This window comes from Mirounga leonina, unplaced genomic scaffold (genome assembly GCF_011800145.1).
Source record: "Mirounga leonina isolate KUSES-001 unplaced genomic scaffold, KU_Mleo_1.0 Mir_53, whole genome shotgun sequence".
Classification (NCBI taxonomy): Eukaryota; Metazoa; Chordata; class Mammalia; order Carnivora; family Phocidae; genus Mirounga; species Mirounga leonina.
This window is the reverse complement of record NW_023270807.1, coordinates 46,670,681-46,691,070: the sequence shown is the minus strand read 5'-3', so window position 1 is coordinate 46,691,070 and position 20,390 is coordinate 46,670,681. Positions and strand designations below refer to the sequence as shown.

Genomic DNA, 20,390 nt, shown 5'->3' with positions numbered 1-20,390 from the left:
TCTCCTGCTGCGTTTAGGCTTTATTTGCTGTTCTTTCTCCAGCTCCTTTAAGTGTAGGGTTAGGTTGTGTATTTGAGACCTTTCTTGTTTCTTGAGAAAGGCTTGTAGTGCTATATACTTTCCTCTTAGGACTGCCTTTGCTGCATCCCAAAGATTTTGAACAGTTGTGTTTTCATTTTCATTTGTTTCCATGAATTTTTTAAATTCTTCTTTACTTTTCTAGTTGACCCATTCATTCTTTAGTAGGATGCTCCTTAGCCTCCATGTATTTGAATTCTTTCCAACTTTCCTCTTACGACTGAGTTCCAGTTTCAAAGCATTGTTGTCTGAAAATATGCAGGGAATGATCCCAGTCTTTTGGTACCGGTTGAGATCTGATTTGTGATCCAGGATGTGATCTATTCTGGAGAATGTTCCATGTGCACTCGAGAAGAATGTGTATTCTGTTGCTTTGGGGTGGGATGTTCTGAATATATCTGTGAAGTCCATCTGGTCCAGTGTGTCATTCAGACCCTTATTTCTTTGTTGATCTTCTGTCCATTGCAGTGAGTGGGGTGTTAAAGTCTCCTACTATTATTGTATTATTATCAATGTGTGTCCTTAATTTTGTTTTCAATTGGCTGCTCCCATGTTAGGGGCATAAATACTTACAATTGTTAGATCTTCTTGTTGGATAGACCCTTTAATTATGGTATAGTGTCCTTCCTCATCTCTTATTCCAGTCTTTGGTTTAAAATCTAATTTGTCTGATATAAGGATTGCCACCTCAGCTTTCTTTGGATGTCCATTAGTATGATAAATGGTATTCTACCCCCTCACTTTAAATCTGGAGGTGTCTTTGGGTCTAAAATGAGCCTTTTGCAGACAGCGTATTGATGGGTCTTGCTTTTTTATCCAATCTGATGCCCTTTGTCTTTTGATTGGGGCATTTAGCCCATTCAGTGTCACTATTGAAAGATAGGAATTTAGTGCCATTGTATTGCCTGTAAGGTGACTGCTACTGTATATTGTCTCTGCTCCTTTCTGGTCTATGTTACTTTTGGGCTCTCTCTTTGCTTAGAGGACCCCTGTCAATATTTCTTGTATGGCCGGTTTGGTGATCACAAATTCTTTTAGTTGCTGTTTGTCTTGGAACCTTTTTATCACTCCTTCTATTTTGAATGACATCCTAGCTGGATAAAGTATTCTTGGCTGCATATTTTTCTCATTTAGCCCCCTGAATATATCATGCCAGTCCTTTCTTGCCTGCCAGGTCTCTGTGGAAAGGTCTGCTGCCAATCTAATGTTTCTGTCCTTGTAGGTTACAGACCTTTTGTCCTGAGCTGCTTTCAGGATTTTCTTTGCCTCTCAGATTTGTAAGTTTCACTATTATATGTCAGGGTGTTGACCTATTTTTACTGATTTTGAGGGGGTCCTCTGTGCCTTCTGGATTTTGATGCCTGTTTCCTTCCCCAGATTAAGCAAGTTCTCCACTATAATTTGCTCCAATATTTCTGCCCCTCTCTCCCCTTCTTCTGGCATCTGAATTATTCTAATATTGTTTTGCTTTATGGTTTTACCTCTCTCTCGAATTCTCCCCTCGTGATCCAGTAGGTGTGTATCTCTCTTTTTCCCAGCTTCTTTTTCTCCATCATTTGGTCTTCTATATCACTAATTCTCTCTTCTGCCTCATTTAACGTAGCAGTTAGAGCCTCCACATTTTTTATTGCATCTCATTAATAGCCTTTTTGATTTTGACTTGGTTAGATATTAGTTGTTTATTTCTCAAGAAAGTGATTCTCCAGTGTCTTTTATGCTTTCTTCAAGCCCTGGTAGTATCTTTATAATCGTTATTCTGAACTCCTCTTCCGACATCTTACTATGTCCATATTGATTAGGTCTCTGGCATTCAATACTGCCTCTTGTTCAGTTTTTTGAGGTGAGTTTTTTCATCTTGTCATTCTTTCCAGTGAAGAATAGCTGAACAAGAGGACAAAATACTAAAATGGCAACAACGACCCCAGAGAAATATACCCTAAGGAAATCAGAAGAGACCTGAAACTGGGAGGGGGGGAATAAAAAGGAGATAAAAAGAATATGGTCAGACAGGTTAGTAGAATAGAGCAATACACTGTATTCCATGTGTATTTTGGTCTGTTTTTTTTTTTTTCTTCAAAAACTAGATCCCAAAATTGTAAAGAAAGAAAAACTTATATATGTACAAAAATAAAATTAAAGGCTATGTAAGGATGGAATGTAATTATAAACTTGGAAATTTAAAGACAAGGAAAAAACAAAAGAGAAAAAAAACGAACAACAACAAAATGGAAGGGTTTAAACAGACATGTGAAGGGAACAGAGCAATACACTATCTCCTGTGTGTATTTTGGTCATTTTGTTAGAAGAAACTACATCTCAAAATTGTATAAAAAGATAAACTTATATATACAAAAATAAATACATTGAAAGAATAGAATGTAATTGTAAAGATGAAAATAAAAAAGACTTTAACAAAACAAACAAGAGAAAAGAAGAAGAAAATAAAAAACAACATAATAGAGAATATGACCAGACAAGTGAATAAAGCAGAGCCATACTCTAGATTTTGGGTATATTTTGTTCTGTTAGAATCCCAAAATTGGGGCGCCTGGGTGGCTCAGTCATCAAGCATCTGCCTTCGGCTCAGGTCATGATCCCAGGGTCCTGGGATCGAGCCCTGCATCGGGCTCCCTGCTTGGCAGGAAGCCTGCTTCTCCCTCTCCCACTTGCCCTGCTTGTGTTCCTGCTCTCGCTATCTCTCTTAAATAAATAAATAAAATCGTAAAAAAAAAGAATCCCAAAATTGTAAAGAAAGAAAAACATACATATATACAAAATAAGATTAAGTATAATGAAGGGATAGAATGTAAAAAGTGAAAATTAAAAAAGATTTAAAAAAGGAGTTGATAGAATAAGAAATTGGTTGAAAAAGGAAAGAAAAAAAAATTAAAGTTGAAAGACTAAGGAATCATGGGAATAAAAGCCATGAATTCTATGTGTATTCCCCTTGTGGTGGAGTTTTGCAGTTCTCACTGATCAGTAAGGTTGGTCTTGGCTGGATGTCCTTGCTGATCTCCTGGGGGAGGGTCCTGTTGGATTGATTGTCAAGTGCATTTGCCCCAGGCCGAATTGTATCACTCTTGCCAGGGGGCCTGGCTAAGCAGTGCTCAGGTTTGCTCTCTGTGGCTTTTGTTCCCTGAAGGCTTTCCACGCAGCCTTAGAGGATGAGAATGAAAATGGTGTCCTTCCAATCTCCGCCCTGGAGCCGAAAGCTCTGGGCCCCACTCCTTAGTGTGCCCTCAGAGAAAACAGTCAATCACTCCTGTGTCCCTGGTCTCCTTCCCACTCCGTGCTCACCTGGCCTGTCACTCAGCATTTATATCTCAGGCATATGACCCTGTTTTGAGTCTCCAAACCCTGTAGACAACTGCAGCATGCTCCCCCACCACGCCTCCCCGGGGGAGAAACGGGGGGTTTTGCCGGTTCTGCCACTTGTTGGGCCCCTGCTAGGAGAACAGTTGCCTGACTGTGTCGCAGTTTGTGGTTTATGGCAGCCCCGAGCTGACGGCCCACTCCTGGGCTCACTCTTTGCAGCCAGCTTCCCCGCTCCGATACCTGGGAACTCTGCCTCACTTAGGCACCCCCGGTTTTCCTTTGACCCCAGGGATCCTGAGATCGCACTGTCTCAGCGAGGGTTCCACCCCCCTCTCCCGCTTAGCCACCTGAGTGGTCTCCCACTGGAGCAGATTTCTAAAATTTCCAATTTTGTGCTCTGCTGCTCTGTCACTTGCTGGTAGCTGGGTGATGGAAGCTCCTTCCCCCTGCAGTCTGTCTTCCCATATATCGCCTCAGACTCACTTCTCTGCCCCTCCTACCTTGCAGAAAATGGTCGCTTTTCTCTTTGTAGGGTTGCAGCTATTCTTTCCTTTGATTTCTGGTTGAGTTCTCAGCTGTTAGGAATGATTTGATACCTATCTAGCTGAATTTCTGGGACCAGTTGAAATTAAGGTCTCCTACTCCTCAGCCATCTTGTACTCCTCCACAATTGTGCAATTTTTATAATATGAAGATTCTTAGAGGTGAGTGTATAATGTGTATTAAGAATCTTTTGATTCCAAGTAACTGAAGTCCAACTTAACGTAACTGAGGGAAAAAAGAACTTGATTGGCACAAATAATTGTTTCAGCTTGGCCTGCTTCAGGATGGATCTGGGGCCGCAAAGGATACTGGCCAGGCTCTGTCATTCTCTTTCTTTGCTTTACTTGTCTGTTTGGTCTCATTCTTCATGAAGACTCTTTCAAATGAGAGGCAAGTTGCATTGTAGTGTAAGCAGAAAGAGAACTTTTTCTTCCAACATCCTTATGTCATTCCCAGGGAAGACTCCAAAGGGCCTTGCCTGACTTATATACCTATGGAAGAATGACAGTGGAGGCCAGGCACTCATTGGTAGTACTACAGCTTGGAGTGTAAGAGGAGTAGTGCTCCTAAGGAGGGGATGGTAGTAGCTCTACCTTGTTAAGTATGCTATGTTTGAGGGCGTGCGCATTGTACTACATTGACAGGTATACTTAGTACCCTTCTTTCCAGAAAGTTTGAACCTATGCACAAGTCTACCAACCATATTTAAAGAATTTGTACACTGTCTTTAACACTGGGTTTTGAAAGTTGAATATTTTCTAATTTGATGAGAGAAGGAATTCTTTTTTATAGGACAGTATAGCATAGTAGTTAGGAGCTCTGACTCTAACTGTTGGTGCCTTATTGGCTTCATCAGTTGGTATATGAGGGATTTAAATAATTTATTCAGTAGTGAAGGGAGGCTAAAGACAGTACTTAAATTTTGGTGCTGTTGTGAAGATAAATTTGGATAGTTTATAAAGTGCTTGATACTAGTGTCTGACACAGAGTAAATAAATGTTTACTTTTTTTTGCATTTATGTGAATTGTTAATGAGGTTTAACATTTTGTTACTTCCTTATGATTTACTCTATTTCTTCTGTGAGTTGCTGGTTCAGATCCTTTATATGTTTTTCTATTGGGTGTTCATCTTTTTCTTACTGATTTATAAGAAATTTTTGTCTGTTACGGTATTTGTGACACATATTTTGAAAAAATGTATTTTACTTTTTTGGTGTTTTTTGTGGCACAAATTTAAATTTATATAGGAATTTATGTAGGTAAAATTATGAACATTTTAGTTCTTAATATCTGGCTTTTGTGTCATTTTTAGAAATTTTTACTTATTTTTCTTACTATTATTCATATTTTTACTTTAGAATTATTACTCACCCGTATTTCCTTCTAGTACTTCTATGGTTTTATTTGTATATTTAAATATTTGATCTACCTGAAATACATTTTGATAAAAGGAGTAGATAAAGGGTATGATTTTATTTATTTCCAACTGTCTAAACTGTTGTCTCAACACCATTCTGCTAATCTATTTTTCCTTTTTAATTGGATATATAATTTTTATTGTATCATGGATTTCCTTATATATCATTGTTTCTTTCTAGATTTGTTTTCTCATTCTATTGGGATTTTGGTCTTTCAGTGGTAGTTTTAGATTGATTTTAATACTTTGAGTTAAGCATACAGTTTAATGTTTGGCAGTCCAAGTGCACCCAGTTTCCTGGCTATTCTGAGGTTTGCCACTTGCTCTCTTTAGCTTTTGGGTGAATAGGCTATTTGATTAAGAAGTTAGGCTATACTTCATGTGCAAATCTATACAACAATAAGCTTATACTTTGCAGAGTAATCTCTGGTAGGCTTGCCTTCAGACTATTCATCTTTCTCTTTACTGTTTTTTTTTTTTTTTTAAAGATTTTATTTATTTATTTGACAGAGAGATAGCGAGAACAAGAACACAAGCAGGGGGAGTGGGAGAGGGAGAAGTAGGCCTCCCACTGAGCAGGAGCCTGATGCGGGGCTCGATTCCAGGACCCTGGGATCATGACCTGAGCCGAAGACAGATGTTTAACGACTGAGCCACCCAGGCACCCTTTGGTTGTATGGTTTATCTCTTTGCCACACATTCACTGCCTTTCTTTGGAGGAAAAAGGGACTCTACATCTTTATTATAACTTCTCACAGTTGCCGGTCTCCTTTCTACAGAGATACTACTTACTTACATTTTTAAAATTTCTAACCTTTCTTCAATGTTGAATCTTTTTCATGAGCCAGATTGAAATACATGTGGCTAATAATTCTCTGGAATTTGTATGAGAATGGTTTCTTGTCTTAAGGTGAAATTTGCTCCTCTTTCTGTTTTTTTTTTTTTTTTTTAAAGATTTTATTTATTTATTTGAGACAGAGAGAATGAGAGACAGAGAGAATGAGAGGGAGGAGGGTCAGAGGGAGAAGCAGACTCCCCGCCAAGCAGGGAGCCCGATGCGGGACTCGATCCCGGGACTCCAGGATCATGACCTGAGCCGAAGGCAGTCGCTTAACCAACTGAGCCACCCAGGCGCCCCTCTTTCTGGTTTTTATCCACTATTGGATAGGAAGTGGCTTGTGAATGTTTATTTAAATTCTCAATGATAGGATGATCCTAATGAAAATCACATGCATAAAATATGCATTTGTTTAACAGAGGGAATATCACTTTCCAAGTGTTTTGAATGCTTGTGGCCCCTATCCCATGTGCTTTGTTTTTATTTACCAGCTAGACATTGGAGTATGCAAACCAGAAGAGGGAAGACTGAGGGGAGAATAGGCTGCTTGTATTAGTTATTTCTGAGGTATTGTTTGCGGTGATGAGAAGGTTCAGGATGTGATCTTAGGGAGGTTGAGAGGTTGAGAGGTTGAGGTCGTGTGAAGAAGGGCAGTGGAAGTAAGATCAAGGAAAATATTATGTGGTTCCTAGTGAGTGATGGTAGGAATCCAGGTTGAGAGGATGATTATGAACCAGGTAGTAAAGATTAGAAAGGAAGATAGAAGGTAGTATGGTTGGATGTAGTGGCAGAGACCGAGCAGAGTAAATATAGTCACAAAACAAAGAGTACTGTGTACTGTGTGGGGCTGTAGTAAAATGTCATTTTGTAATAAAATGACATGTATATATACATAAACATTTGGAACATATATGGGTGTGTGTCCCCAGTGGTTGACAGAGCCACTATGTAAGGTTGGAAGTGTTGTGCACTGCACGTCTCCAGGGTGCTCCATTCTCATTATAGTTCGTGTGACTGGCACCCTTGGAGTTGCGCTGTTTGTAAACTGCACAGCCAGTGTGGCAGCTCTGCTAGTGATTTCACGGGAACAGCAAGAACATTTTTGTTTTTGTTACCTCATTTAAGATACAGTTTCTCAGCATTATAATCAATAAAATAAAAGGAAGAAAAAGACTCTTAAGTTAAAGCATTTGCCACAGCTTAGCATAGTTTATCATTGAACTACTATTTTTTGAATGCCTTTCATGTTCAAATTGCTATGCCAGGAGGGCAGAGGGGTGAAAAAAAGGCCTCACCTTTGAGACTTTTTTTTTTTTAAAGATTTTATTTATTTATTTATTTGACAGAGAGAGGGACAGTGAGAGAGGGAACACAGGCAGGGGGAGTGGGAGAGGGAGAAGCAGACTCCCCACTGAGCAGGGAGCCTGATGTGGGACTCAATCACAGGACTCTGGGATCATGACCTGAGCCGAAGGCAGACGCTTAACGACTGAGCCACCCAGGTGCCCCACCTTTGAGACTTTTTAATTCATTTAGTACGGGTGGAGAAAAATTGGTAGTGATGGAGGAGACCTTTAAATGAAACAATAACTTGACGATTGGTATTTTAAAAGTCCAGTGGTGGTTTAGAGGAGAAGTAAATTAAATCTAGTTAGTTTGGAATGAAAGATGTTGTATAGAGGAATTGGCATTAGATACGGAAAGATTTCTTTAGAAAGAGATTTTTGTTGGACACGGCCTGAGGGCATTCCAGGTAGGAAATAATGCTTAAAAATTAGATGTTTAATCATCTGTAGATTTAACTGAGCAATACTATTTATTTTCACCCCAAACTTGGACAAATGAAAGCTGCATAATAGACTCTTGCTAAGTTTTAAAATAGCAATATGATTCATGATGTCAGTTTACTTGGACCAGAATTATAGTTGCCATATCTGTTTTCCAGTTAGTTAATTAAAACAGTCCTCTGTAGTTTCCTGTTTCTTCTACATTTTCATTTGCAAATTGTTTTTGTAAAATTCCAAATCCAAGAATAATTCAAACTACCTAATTGTCTGGCTGTCAGATGTGAACATTGAAGCTTTTGTTTTGCTCTCTAAATTATGTTCTTTGACCCACAAAATGTGGAAAATAGGAGTTTAGAAATATGGCATTAATTCATTTGAAACAGTGAAACTCAGTTGATTTTATATTGAGGTTAAGAGGAGAATATAACAGTTATCACCAAAGTTAATAGCAAGAATCTTGGAAAAATGGCATGCCTTTTCAACTGTTAATGTTTTTGTGAAGGAGTATACATACTCATTGTTAAAATTTTAGAAAGTCTGTACATCATAAAGTAGAAAAATTCAACTGTCAAGAAGTTACATTTTAACATTTTGTTGTATTTTCTTTCAGTCATTTTGTTGTGCCTATAGTCACAGAATGTATATAACCAGTATGCATATAGCTGACATACGCTGTGTATCTAGGGTTCCATCGTTTTCCTTCATTCTGAGGAACTGATTTTAGGATTTTTTTTTAAAAATTTAGTTTTATTTTTAAAAATTGAAATATAATTCATGTACTATAAAATTCATCCATTTAAGCTGTATAATTTGGTAGTCTTTAATATATTCACAGTGCAACCATTACTGCTATCTAATTCCAGAACATTTCATCAACTGGGTGGACTGTGGTAATTAGAATCAAGTGGGAGATGAGCTTTTGAGCTTTGAGATGAGCTTTGAAGGTCTACAGGTTTCCAGAGAACAGTTAATTACTTCCTCTCATTAAAAGCCTTCAGTGGTTCCCCATTGCCCATATCATGAAACCCGAACTACTAAACATAATATTCTTTATATCTGGGCCATGCTTATATCTTTAGCATTGTCTTTGATTGTGAACCCTTGAACCATAAGCTCCATGTGTACTGAGCTTTGGACAGTTTACTCAAAACCACCATTTTTCATGCCTTTGTAATACTGTTTGGCTCATTTACCGTCCTGCTAGGAAATATCCACTTGTATCTTTCAGGATTTGACTAATGCGTCACAATGTCTTATTATCAAATCTTTCTCTTATTCTTCAATTAGAAATAACTACTTGTTTAGCTTATACCATATGTCCTTATTTGGCTGAAGTAGTGTAGGTTTACATCTGTTGTCTTGGTGTAGTTATTAATAGGAATCTGTTTCTCAGAAGTATTCTGATACAGACAGTAAGCTGCATGGTCACTCTATATAGAGTGACTCACTCACATCTGTCGTTAAAACTAGAACTCTTCGGGCGCCTGGGTGGCTCAGTTGGTTAAGCGACTGCCTTTGGCTCAGGTCATGATCCTGGAGTCCCGGGATCGAGTCCCGCATCGGGCTCCCTGCTCGGCAGGGAGTCTGCTTCTCCCTCTGACCCTCCTCCCTCTCATGCTCTCTGTCTCTCATTCTCTCTGTCTCAAATAAATAAATAAAATCTCTAAAAAAAACCAAAACAACTAGAACTCTTCATTGGACCCAGCTACTTAATGTGTTTTCTTCTCTTCCTGGGACTCTCCTTGGAAGGTAAAGACTGTATGCTTAATTCTGCAGCATTTAGGGCTGTGTCTAATACATAGTTTGGGCTCAGGAAGTATTGGATGGATAGGTAGAAGGGTGGATACCTGGGGACTTCAGAAAAAGAAAATGGAATATAGAAAAGTTAAACATGCAGGATTTTTTTTTTTTTTTTTGGGTGCGACCCCCCAATGAAGGATTTAAGCTACAGGTTTCTCCACAGCCATCTGGAGAGCAGATGATGGAGCAATTTGTAACAAATTCTTGAGCAATATAAAGTTAATGTATCTTGTAGTTTTCTTCAGGTTTTTTTTATGTTTAGGGTTTGTTGAGCATCTTTTATTTATGGGTTTACAATTTTCCTTAAGAGTAGAATTTTTTTTTTTTTGCCATTATTTCTACCCTTCACATGTTTGAAGATTTGATTATTAATGCTCTTTTCATTAAAAAAAAACCCCAAAAACAAAAAACAAAAAAAAACCCCCAGAGACACCTGGGTGGCTCAGTCAGTTAAGCATCTGCCTTCAGCTCAGGTGATGATCCCAGGGTTCTGGGATCAAGCCCCACATCGGGCTCCCTGCTCCACGGGGAGCCTGCTTCTCCCTCTCCCTCTGCCTGCCTCTCCCCGGCTTGTTCTCTCTCTTTGTCTGTCAAATAAATAAAATCTTCAAACAAACAAACCAACCCACGTTTTTTGTTTCTTTTTTTTAAAGATTTTATTTATTTATTTATTTGACAGAGAGAGACACAGCGAGAGAGGGAACACAAGCAGGGGAAGTGGGAGAGGGAGAAGCAGGCTTCCCGCTGAGCAGGGAGCCCGATGCGGGGCTCGATCCCAGGACCCTGGGATCATGACCTGAGCCGAGGGCAGACGCTTAACCAACTGAGCCACCCAGGCGCCCCTTTTGTTTCTTTTTTTTTTAAATTTTTTTATTAACATATAATGTATTATTTGTTTCAGGGGTACAGGTCTATGATTCATCAGTCTTACACAATTCACAGTGCTCACCATAGTATATACCCTCCCCAGTGTTCATCACCCAGCGACCCATCCCTCCCACCCCGCTCCACTCCAGCAACCCTTAGTTTGTTTCCTGAGTTTGAGTCTCTTATGGTTTGAGATTAAGAGATTCTTATTAAGAGTCCCTCTCTGGTTTCATCTTGTTTCATTTTTCCCTCCCTTCCCCTATGATCCTCTGTCGTACTTCTCAAATTCCTCATATCAGTGAGATTATATGATACTTATCTTTCTCTGATTGACTTATTTTGCTTAGCATAATAACCTCTAGTTCCATCCACGTTGTTGCAAATGGCAAGATTTCATTTTTTTTTTGATGGCTGCATGATATTCCATTGTGTATATATACACCACATCATCCTTATCCATTTATCTATTGATGGACGTCTAGGCTCTTTCCCTAGTTTTGCTATTATGGACATTGCTATTATAAACACTGGGGTGCACGTGCCCCTTCGGATCACTACATTTGTATCTTTGGGGTAAATACCCAGTAGTGCAATTGCTGGGGTGTAGGGTAGCTCTATTTTCAATTTTTTGAGGAACCTCCATACTGTTTTCCAGAGTGGCTGCACCAGCTTACATTCCCACCAGCAGTGTAGGAGCGTTCCCCTTCTCCGCATCCTCGCCAACATCCGTCGTTTCCTGATTTGTTAATTTTAGCCATTCTGACTGGTGTGAGGTATCTCATTGAGGTTTTGATTTGTATTTCCCTGATGCCGAGTGATGTTGAGCACTTTTTCATGTGTCTGATGGCCATTTGGATGTCTTCTTTGCAGAAATGTTTGTTCATGTCTTCTGCCCATTTCTTGGATTATTTGTTTTTTGGGTGTTGAGTTTGATAAGTTCTTTATAGATTTTGGATACTAGCCCTTTATCTGATATGTCATTTGCAAGTATCTTCTCCCATTCTGTCGGTTGTCTTTTGGTTTTGTTGACTGTTTCCTTTGCTTTGCAAAAGCTTTTTATCTTGATGAAGTCCCAATAGTTCATTTTTGCCCTTGCTTCCCTTGCCTTTGGTGATGTTTCTAGGAAGAAGTTGCTGCGGCTGAGGTCAAAGAGGTTGCTGCCTATGTTCTCCTCAAGGATTTTGATGGATTCCTGTCTCACATTTAGGTCTTTCATCCATTTTGAGTCTATTTTTGTGTGTAGTGTAAAGAAATGGTTCAGTTTCATTGTTCTGCATGTGGCTGTCCAATTTTCCTAACACCATTTGTTTAAGAGACTTTTTTCCATTGGACATTCTTTCCTGCTTTATCAAAGATTATTTGACCGTAGAGTTGAGGGTCCATTTCTGAGCTCTCTATTCTGTTCCATTGATCTATGTGCCTGTTTTTGGGCCAGTACCACACTGTCTTGATGATGACAGCTTTGTAATATAGCTTGAAGTCCGGGATTGTGATGCCCCCAGTTTTGGTTTTCTTTTTCAACATTCACCTGGCTATTTGGGGTCTTTTCTGGTTCCATACAAATTTTAGGATTATTTGTTCCAGCTCTGGGAAAAAAGTTGATGGTATTTTGATAGGGATTGCATTAAATGTGTAGATTGCTCTAGTAGCATAGACATTTTAACAATATTTGTTCTTCCAATCCATGAGCATGGAAGGTTTTCCCATTTCTTTGTGTCTTCCTCCATTTCTTTAACGAGTGTTCTGTAGTTTTCTGAATACAGATCCTTTGCATCTTTGGTTAGATTTATTTCTAGATATCTTATGGTTTTGGATGCAATTGTAAATGGGATTGATTCCTTAATTTCTCTTCGTTCTATCTCATTGTTAGTGTATAGAAATGCAAGTGATTTCTGTGCATTGATTTTATGTCCTGCCACTTTGCTGATTTCCTGGATGAGTTCTAGCAGTTTTGGGGTGGAGTCTTTTGGGTTTTCCACATAGAGTATCGTGTCATTGGGAAAGAGTGTGGGTTTGGTTTCTTCTATGCCGATTCGGATGCCTTTTATTTCTTTTTGTTGTCTGGTTGCTGTGGGTAGGACTTCTAGTACTAGTTGAACAGCAGTGGTGATAGTGGACATCCCTGCCGTCTTCCTGACCTTCAGGGAAAAGCTCTCAGTTTTTCCCCATTGAGGATGATATTCACTGTGGGCTTTTCATAGATGGCTTTTATGATATTGAGGTATGTACCCTCTATCCCTACATTGTGAAGAGGTTTAATCAAGAAAGGATGCTGTACTTTGTAAAATGCTTTTTCTGCATCTATTGAGAGGATTATGTGTTCTTGTTCTTTCTTTTATTAATGTATTGTATCACATTGATTGATTTGCAGTTGTTGAACCAGCCCTGCAGCCCAGGAATAAATCCCACTTGGTCATGGTGAATAATCGTTTTAATGTACTGTTGGATCCTACTGGCTAGTATTTTGGTGAGAATTTTTGCATCCATGTTCATCAGGGATATTGGTCTGTAGTTCTTTTTGATGGGGTCTTTGGTTTTGGGATCAAGGTAATGCTGGCTTCATAAAATGAGTTTGGAAGTTTTCCTTCTATTTCAATTTTTTGAAACAGCTTCAGAAGAATAGGTATTAACCCTTCTTTAAATGTTTGGTAGAATTCCCCTGGGAAGCCATCGGGCCCTGGGTTCTTGTGTTTTGGGAGATTTTTGATTACTGCTTCAATTTCCTTAGTGTTTATGGGTCTGTGCAGGTTTTCTGTTTCTTCCTGTTTCAGTTGTGGTAGTTGATAACATCTCTCGGAATGCATCCATTTCTTCCAGATTATCTAATTTGCTGGCATATAGTTGCTCATAGTATGTTCTTATAATTGTTTGCATTTCTTTGGTGTTGGTGTGCTCTCTCCTCTTTCATTCATGATGTTATTAATTTGGGTCCTTTCTCTCTTTTTTTTTTTTTGATAAGTCTGTCTAGGTGTTTATCAATCTTATTAATTCTTTCAAAGAACCAGCTCCCAGTTTCATTGATCTGTTGTACTGGTCTTTTGGTTTCTATTTCATTGATTGCTTCTCTAATCTTTCTTATTTCTCTTCTCCTGGTTGGTTTAGGCTTTATTTGCTGTTCTTTCTCCAGGTCCTTTAGGTGTAGAGTTAGCTTGTGTATTTGAGACCTTTCTTGTTTCTTGAGAAAGGCTTATATTGCTATATACTTTCCTCTTAGGACCGCCTTTGCTGCATCCCAAAGATTTTGAACAGTTGTGTTTTCATTTTCATTTGTTTCCATGAATTTTTTAAATTCTTTAATTTCCTGGTTGACCCATTCATTCTTTTTTATTCTTTTTTTTTTTTTTTTAATTTTTATTTATTTACCTGACAGAGAGAGACACAGCAAAAGAGGGAACACAAGCAGGGGGAGAGGGAGAGGGAGAAGCAGACTCCCAGCTGAGCAGGGAGCCCGATGCGGGGCTCGATCCCAGGACTCTGGGATCACGACCCGAGCTGAAGGCAGACGCTTAACGACTGAGCCACCCAGGCGCCCCTGACACATTCATTCTTTAGTAGGATGCTCCTTAGCCTCCATGTATTTGAATTCTTTCCAACTTTCCTCTTGTGATTGAGTTCTAGTTTCAAAGCATTGTTGTCTGAAAATATCCAGGGAATGATCCCAGTCTTTTGGTACTGGTTGAGACCTGATTTGTGACTCAGGATGTGATCTGTTCTGGAGAATGGTTCATGGGCACTAGAGAAGAATGTGTATTCTGTGGCTTTGGGATGGAATGTTCTGAATATATCTGTGAAGACACACTGGTCCAGTGTGTCATTTAAAGCTTTTACTTCCTTGTTGATCTTTTGCTTAGATGATCTGTGCATTTCAGTGAGGGGGTTGTTAAAGTCCCCTTTTACTACTGTATTATTATTGATGTGTTTCTTTGATTTTTTTATTAATTGGCTTATATAATTGGCTGCTCCCATGTTAGGGGCATAAATATTTACAATTGTTAGAGCTTCTTATTGGATAGACCCTTTAATTATGATATAGTGTCCTTCCTCTTCTCTTACTATAGTCTTTGCTTTAAAATTTAATTTGTCTGATAGAAGGATTGCCACCCCAGCTTTCTTTTGATGCCCATTCACATGGTAGATCGTTTTCCACCCTCTCACTTTAAATCTTCAGGTGTCTTTGGGTCTAAAATGAGTGTCTTGCAGATAGTATATCAATGGGTCTTGTTTTTTTATCCAATCTGATACCCTTTGTCTTTTGATTGGGGCATTTAGCCCATTTACATTCAGGGTAACTATTGAAAGTATGAATTTAGTGCCATTGTATTGCCTTTAAGGTGGCTGTTACTGTATATTGTCTCTGTTCCTTTCTGGTCTATGTTACTTTTAGGCTCTTTCGTATTGCTTAGAGGACCCCTTTCAATATTTCTTGTAGGGCTGGTTTGGTGTTTGCAAATTCTTTTAGTTTTTGTTTGTCCTGGAAGCTTTTTGTCTCTCCTTCTATTTTGAATGACAGCCTAGCTGGATATAGTATTCTTGGCTGCATATTTTTCTCATTTAGCACCCTGAATATATCATGCCAGTCCTTTCTTGCCTGCCAACTCTCTGGATAGGTCTGCTGCCAATCTAATATTTCTACCATTGAAAGTTACAGACCTTTTGTCCTGAGCTGCTTTCAGGATTTTCTCTTTGTCTCTGAGACTTGTGAGTTTTACTATTAGATGTTGGGGTGTTGACCTATTTTTATTGATTTTGAGTGGTGTTTTCTGTGCCTCCTGGATTTTGATGCCTGTTTCCTTCCCCAAATTATGGAAGTTCTTCTCTCCTGTAATTTGCTCCATTATACCTTCTGCCCCTCTCTCTCTTCTTCTGGCATCCGAATTATTCTGATATTGTTTCACTTTATGGTTTCACCTATCTTTTGAATTCTCCCCTTGTGATCCAGTAGGCGTGTATCTCTCTTTTTCTCAGCTTTATTTTCCATCATTTGATCTTCTATATCAGTAATTCTCTCTTTTGCCTCATTTATCCTAGCAGTTAGAGCCTCCACATTTTTTATTGCATCTCATTAATAGCCTTTTTGATTTCAACTTGGTTAGATGTTAGTTGTTTTATTTCTCCAGAAAGGGATTCTCCAGTGTCTTTTATGCTTTCTTCAAGCCCAGGTAGTATCTTTATAATCGTTATTTCGAACTCCTGTTCCAACGTCTTACTAATGTCTGAATTGATTAGGTCCCTGGCATTCAATACTGCCTCTTGTTCTTTTTTTTTGAGGTGAGTTTTTCCATCTTGTCATTTTGTCCAGAGTAGAATAGGTGAATGAGAGAACAAAATGCTAAAATGGTAACATCGACCCCAGAAAAATATACACTAAACAAATCAGAAGATTACTGTCCTTTGTTGTTGGATGTCTAGTGCCTTGAAAATTATTGCTTCCTCTATTTTGTCCACATTTGGTTGTTTCAGACGGGATGGTAAATCTAATTCTTGATTCTCCAGTTTGGTTAGAAGAGGGAATCTGTTTTTCCTTCCTAACTGGATTTTATTAAAAATTTTTAAAAATTTATAATTGTGGTAAAACCACATAACATAAAATTTACTATCTTAACTATTTTTAAGGATACAGTTCAGTAGTGTTAACTATATGCACCTTTTTGTGCAACAGTTCTCCAGAACATTATCTTGTAAAACTAACTCTGTACCTATTAAATAACTTCTCATTACCTGTATGCCTGTGAGAACATCATTCTACTTTCTATTTCTGTGTTTTTAACTACTTAGATACCTCATATAAGTGAAGTTATATAGGATTTGCCTTTTTGGTGACTGGCTTATTTTACTTAGCATAGTGTCTTCAAGGTTTATTCATGTTGCAGCATGTGATAGATTTCTTTTCAAGGCTGAATAACATTCTGCTACATCTGTATACCACATTTATTCATTCATTCATCTGTTGATGGATATTTGGGCTGTTCCCACCTATTAGCTGTTGGAATAATGATGTTATAAGCATGGATGTGCAAATACCTCTTCAAAACCCTGCTTTCAGTTCTTGGGATATATACCCAGAGGTGAGATTGCTGGATCCTATGGAGGTACTATTTTTAACTTTTTGATGTAACTGTCACACCACTCTTCATAGTGGTTTTACCATTTTACAGTCCCAGCAACAGTACAGAAGGGTTCCAATTTTCTTAACTAAGTTTTAAGCTGAGGTATTTTATGTTTATCTACTTTTCTGTAACCTAGGGTAATGATGGCAGCTCTGGGGAAGAGGGACATTGTGGTGGGGAGGTCATTTGGGAAGAGCTCAGCCTAGTTTATTGGGTCTTTTGTTAGAATCCCTGGGTTCTGTTCTTTTTAAAAAGCTTTTAGCGAATGTTTTCTTCAGCTAATTGGGAGCCATATATCATTCCAGTAATGCTCAGGTTATTTCTTCAATTCATTGTGGAGTCCAGGAGTGTTTCTTTAGGCACAGAGTATTGTGCTATTTTTATTACTCCAATCAGAAGAGAGAAAAAAAGAAGACAAGAATAACTGCTGAATTTGTTTCTATCTATATTTGAGTGTAATAGTGACAATTATCAAGAATTTGTCAGTTGACAAGTAGGGCTTCTTGGGGTTTAGTGGGCTTGGAGCTGAACCCTGGTGTGCCTTTTTGTTTTACCACAGTCTTGGTAGTTTTCAGTTTTTAATTGTTACTTGTATATTTATTTTTACTTGTTTTGCTTGCTAATAATAAATTTTCCGTTTTGCCATTTTTTAATGTTCAAAGAAATACATGTTTTTGCTCATTTCATCAGATAATTTGGGAGAGAAATTCTGTGATGTCTGTTATCTGAACTTGGAAGTTCACTTAATTTCCATCCACACACTTTTGACAATAACAATGAATTGAAACCTGTTTTTGGTGCCATCTTGATGGTTTATAAAATTCTCAGATACAAGTATTTAAGTAAAAATATTTAGTAAACAGTTTAAGATAATAAAGTGTTTCAGTTTATGTCATGTGTTGGGTTCAGGATGATAACCATAAATGTCTGCAGGTTAACAAATACGTATTTGGGAAAGTAATTAATTAATTATAGTTTCTTAACAAAGTATATCTGTCCTACATCACTGTGTTCTTTGTATTTTAGGTGTTTTTTGTGGATTTTCTGTCATGAAATTAGTTAAGAAAAACCCTGCGTAGTTTCCTGGGAAGAATATGAGGAAAGAAAAATAATATTAGGTCAAAATGTATTATTAAGAATTAAAATTTGGGCGCCTGGGTGGCTCAGATGGTTAAGCGTCTGCCTTCGGCTCAGGTCATGGTCCCAGGGTCCTGGGATCGAGTCCCACATCGGGCTCCCTGCTCCTTGGGAGCCTGCTTCTCTCTCTCTCTCTCTCTGTCTCTCATGAATAAATAAATAAAACCTTAAAAAAAAAAAGAATTAAAATTTTATGAAATACTACATTATATACCTATAATCTTTCTTTAAAAAGATTTATTTATTTTAGAGTGTGGGGAAGAGAGAGAGAAAGCAGGGAGAGGGACAGAGGGAGAGAATCTCCAAGCAGACTCACCACTGAGTGTGGAGCCGTGTGTGGGGCTCGATCCCATGACCCATGAGATCACGACCTGAGCCAAAACCAAGAGTCAGGCACTCAAATGACTGAGCCACCTAGGCACCCCTATTTTTTAATAATTTTAAGATAATTCTATGCAGAATTTAAGTTTTTTTTTTTTTCTTCACTTAATGGCTATATATGTAATATATTCTCTTGTCCTGTTCTGTTTGATCATAGTAGACATGGGACCAAGAAAGACTGCATGGGTTGCATGGGGAATATATTTTACAATAAGGGCACCATTTATACCTACAGATTTTGTGATGTAGTGGCCTATAACAAAATTTAAAGCAATAATGATTTTTTAAAAAAGATTTTATTAATTTCTTTGACAGAGAGAGAGATAGCGAGAGCAGGAACACAAGCAGGGGGAGTGGGAGAGGGAGAAGCAGGCCTCCTGCTGAGCAGGGAGCCCGACTGGGGGCTCGATCCCAGGACCCTGGGGTCATGACCTGAGTCGAAGGCAGACCCTCAACAACTGAGCCACCCAGGTGCCACACAAAATTATTTAAAAAAATATTCTTCATATTTGGAATTTAAAATTTGTAGTTTCTTTATTCTGATAGTTGCTTAGGAACTCAAACATAAAACAAAATATAGCATAGCAATTCAAGTAGAAAAACATAATGAGATATTGTCATATCATTTTACTTCAATACAGAGTAAATTGATGACAGGGAGTTTGGGGATGTTGACAGTCTATTGATTTGATCTGGGTATAAGTGTGTTCATTTTAATGTTTTATCAGGTTGTATATATATGGTTTATGTGCTTTCTTTGTGTATGTTTTATTTGAATCAAATTGAAGAAATTGCCATTAAAGTATGAAGAAACTTAACCTTCTTTTCTCTTTCAAGGAAATGATTATTGACAGAGTAAATGGACAGGCCGTTCCTAGATATTTGATATATGACATAATTAAATTCAATGTAAGTACCTTTAATATAATTTATAAAATAAAAATTGTCCCTGAGATAACAGATAATGTTTTTACAAATAAAAAGTGTTACTGCCTTAGAGAAGTAGGAAAGAAAAATTGTGACTCTAGTTACTCATTTGATACTTTAATAATAATTTTGCACATTCCTTTGTCTTTAGATTTTGTTAGATACTTGAAGTGAGTAAAGAAAGATAGTTTAACTGATAAAATAAGAATTTTTTTTAAGATGGAAACTCTTGGTTTTAGTTATCCTGTACACGATTAAGAAAAGGAGTCCACAGATTTTATTACTATCACTTAAAAAAAAAAAAGAGAAACTGATTATGGGTATTGAATGTATAACTTGGGGACACAAATATGTTATTCATGAGTACAGGCAGGAAACTTAAAAACAAAATATAAAATTCTGTTATAAATAGATATAAAAAATAGGAATTATATTTTCTATCCCTTTCCTATAGTTTTAGACAAGCCAAGAATCTGCCTGTTTACGTTTAATTATAGTATCAGTGTCTATTTAGGCGGTACAAGATGACTTCTGTAAATGTGAGAAACTCTTTCAGTAGTGTACATCTATGAAAAGGTATAATCATTCCTCTAGACATGTATTATTCAAATTGCATAGTCATTTAGTATTCAAACTAGACTGAAAGCAATTAAGAATTCTGGAATTAAAAGTGTTTAAGTTTTAGGATTTTGAAGATTTATAACAAAAATTTTTTAAAGTTCCTTTTTGGGTATATATTTTAAATTACAGTATTGAGATTCAGGATTGCATTATTCCACTTTAAAGGCATTTTTTTCCTGAAAATTTTCAATGTACATATTTCATTTTCTGTTGAATTTATAGATTTCAAACAGTTTCCTATTTAAGAGACTCAAGGTCAGAAACCATCAAATTTTAATTTCATCAGTTTGTGATTACTAAATGCCTCAGAAGTAATGCTTTCCAGAATTGGCTTACTCTTATCATAGATTTTGGAATAATGTTCATTGGCCCATAATGAGACATAAAGGGTTGGGGTGGCATTATTTTGTTGTGAATGTGGGAGTTTTGTCTCCTGTGCCTTTTGACGCTGAGCTCTGCTTTAATATGTGTTCTGTGCAGGTTCACTTCTTAGCCTGGGAACTTTGTCTTTGACAACAGCCTTCTAATTTAAAAAATTATGAAACATTTCAGCGTATACAAAAGTATAGAGA

General features: G+C 37.7%; 1 protein-coding gene across 1 annotated transcript in view; it reads left to right on the top strand.

The window, feature by feature from the left end:
* The window catches only part of RNGTT (RNA guanylyltransferase and 5'-phosphatase), a 319,549-nt gene that overhangs the window by 88,156 nt on the left and 211,003 nt on the right, over positions 1-20,390 (top strand). The window contains exon 10 of the mRNA XM_034991369.1: positions 19,108-19,179. Within this exon, the coding sequence (XP_034847260.1) occupies positions 19,108-19,179 (72 nt within the window). The remainder of the gene's footprint in view (positions 1-19,107; positions 19,180-20,390) is intronic.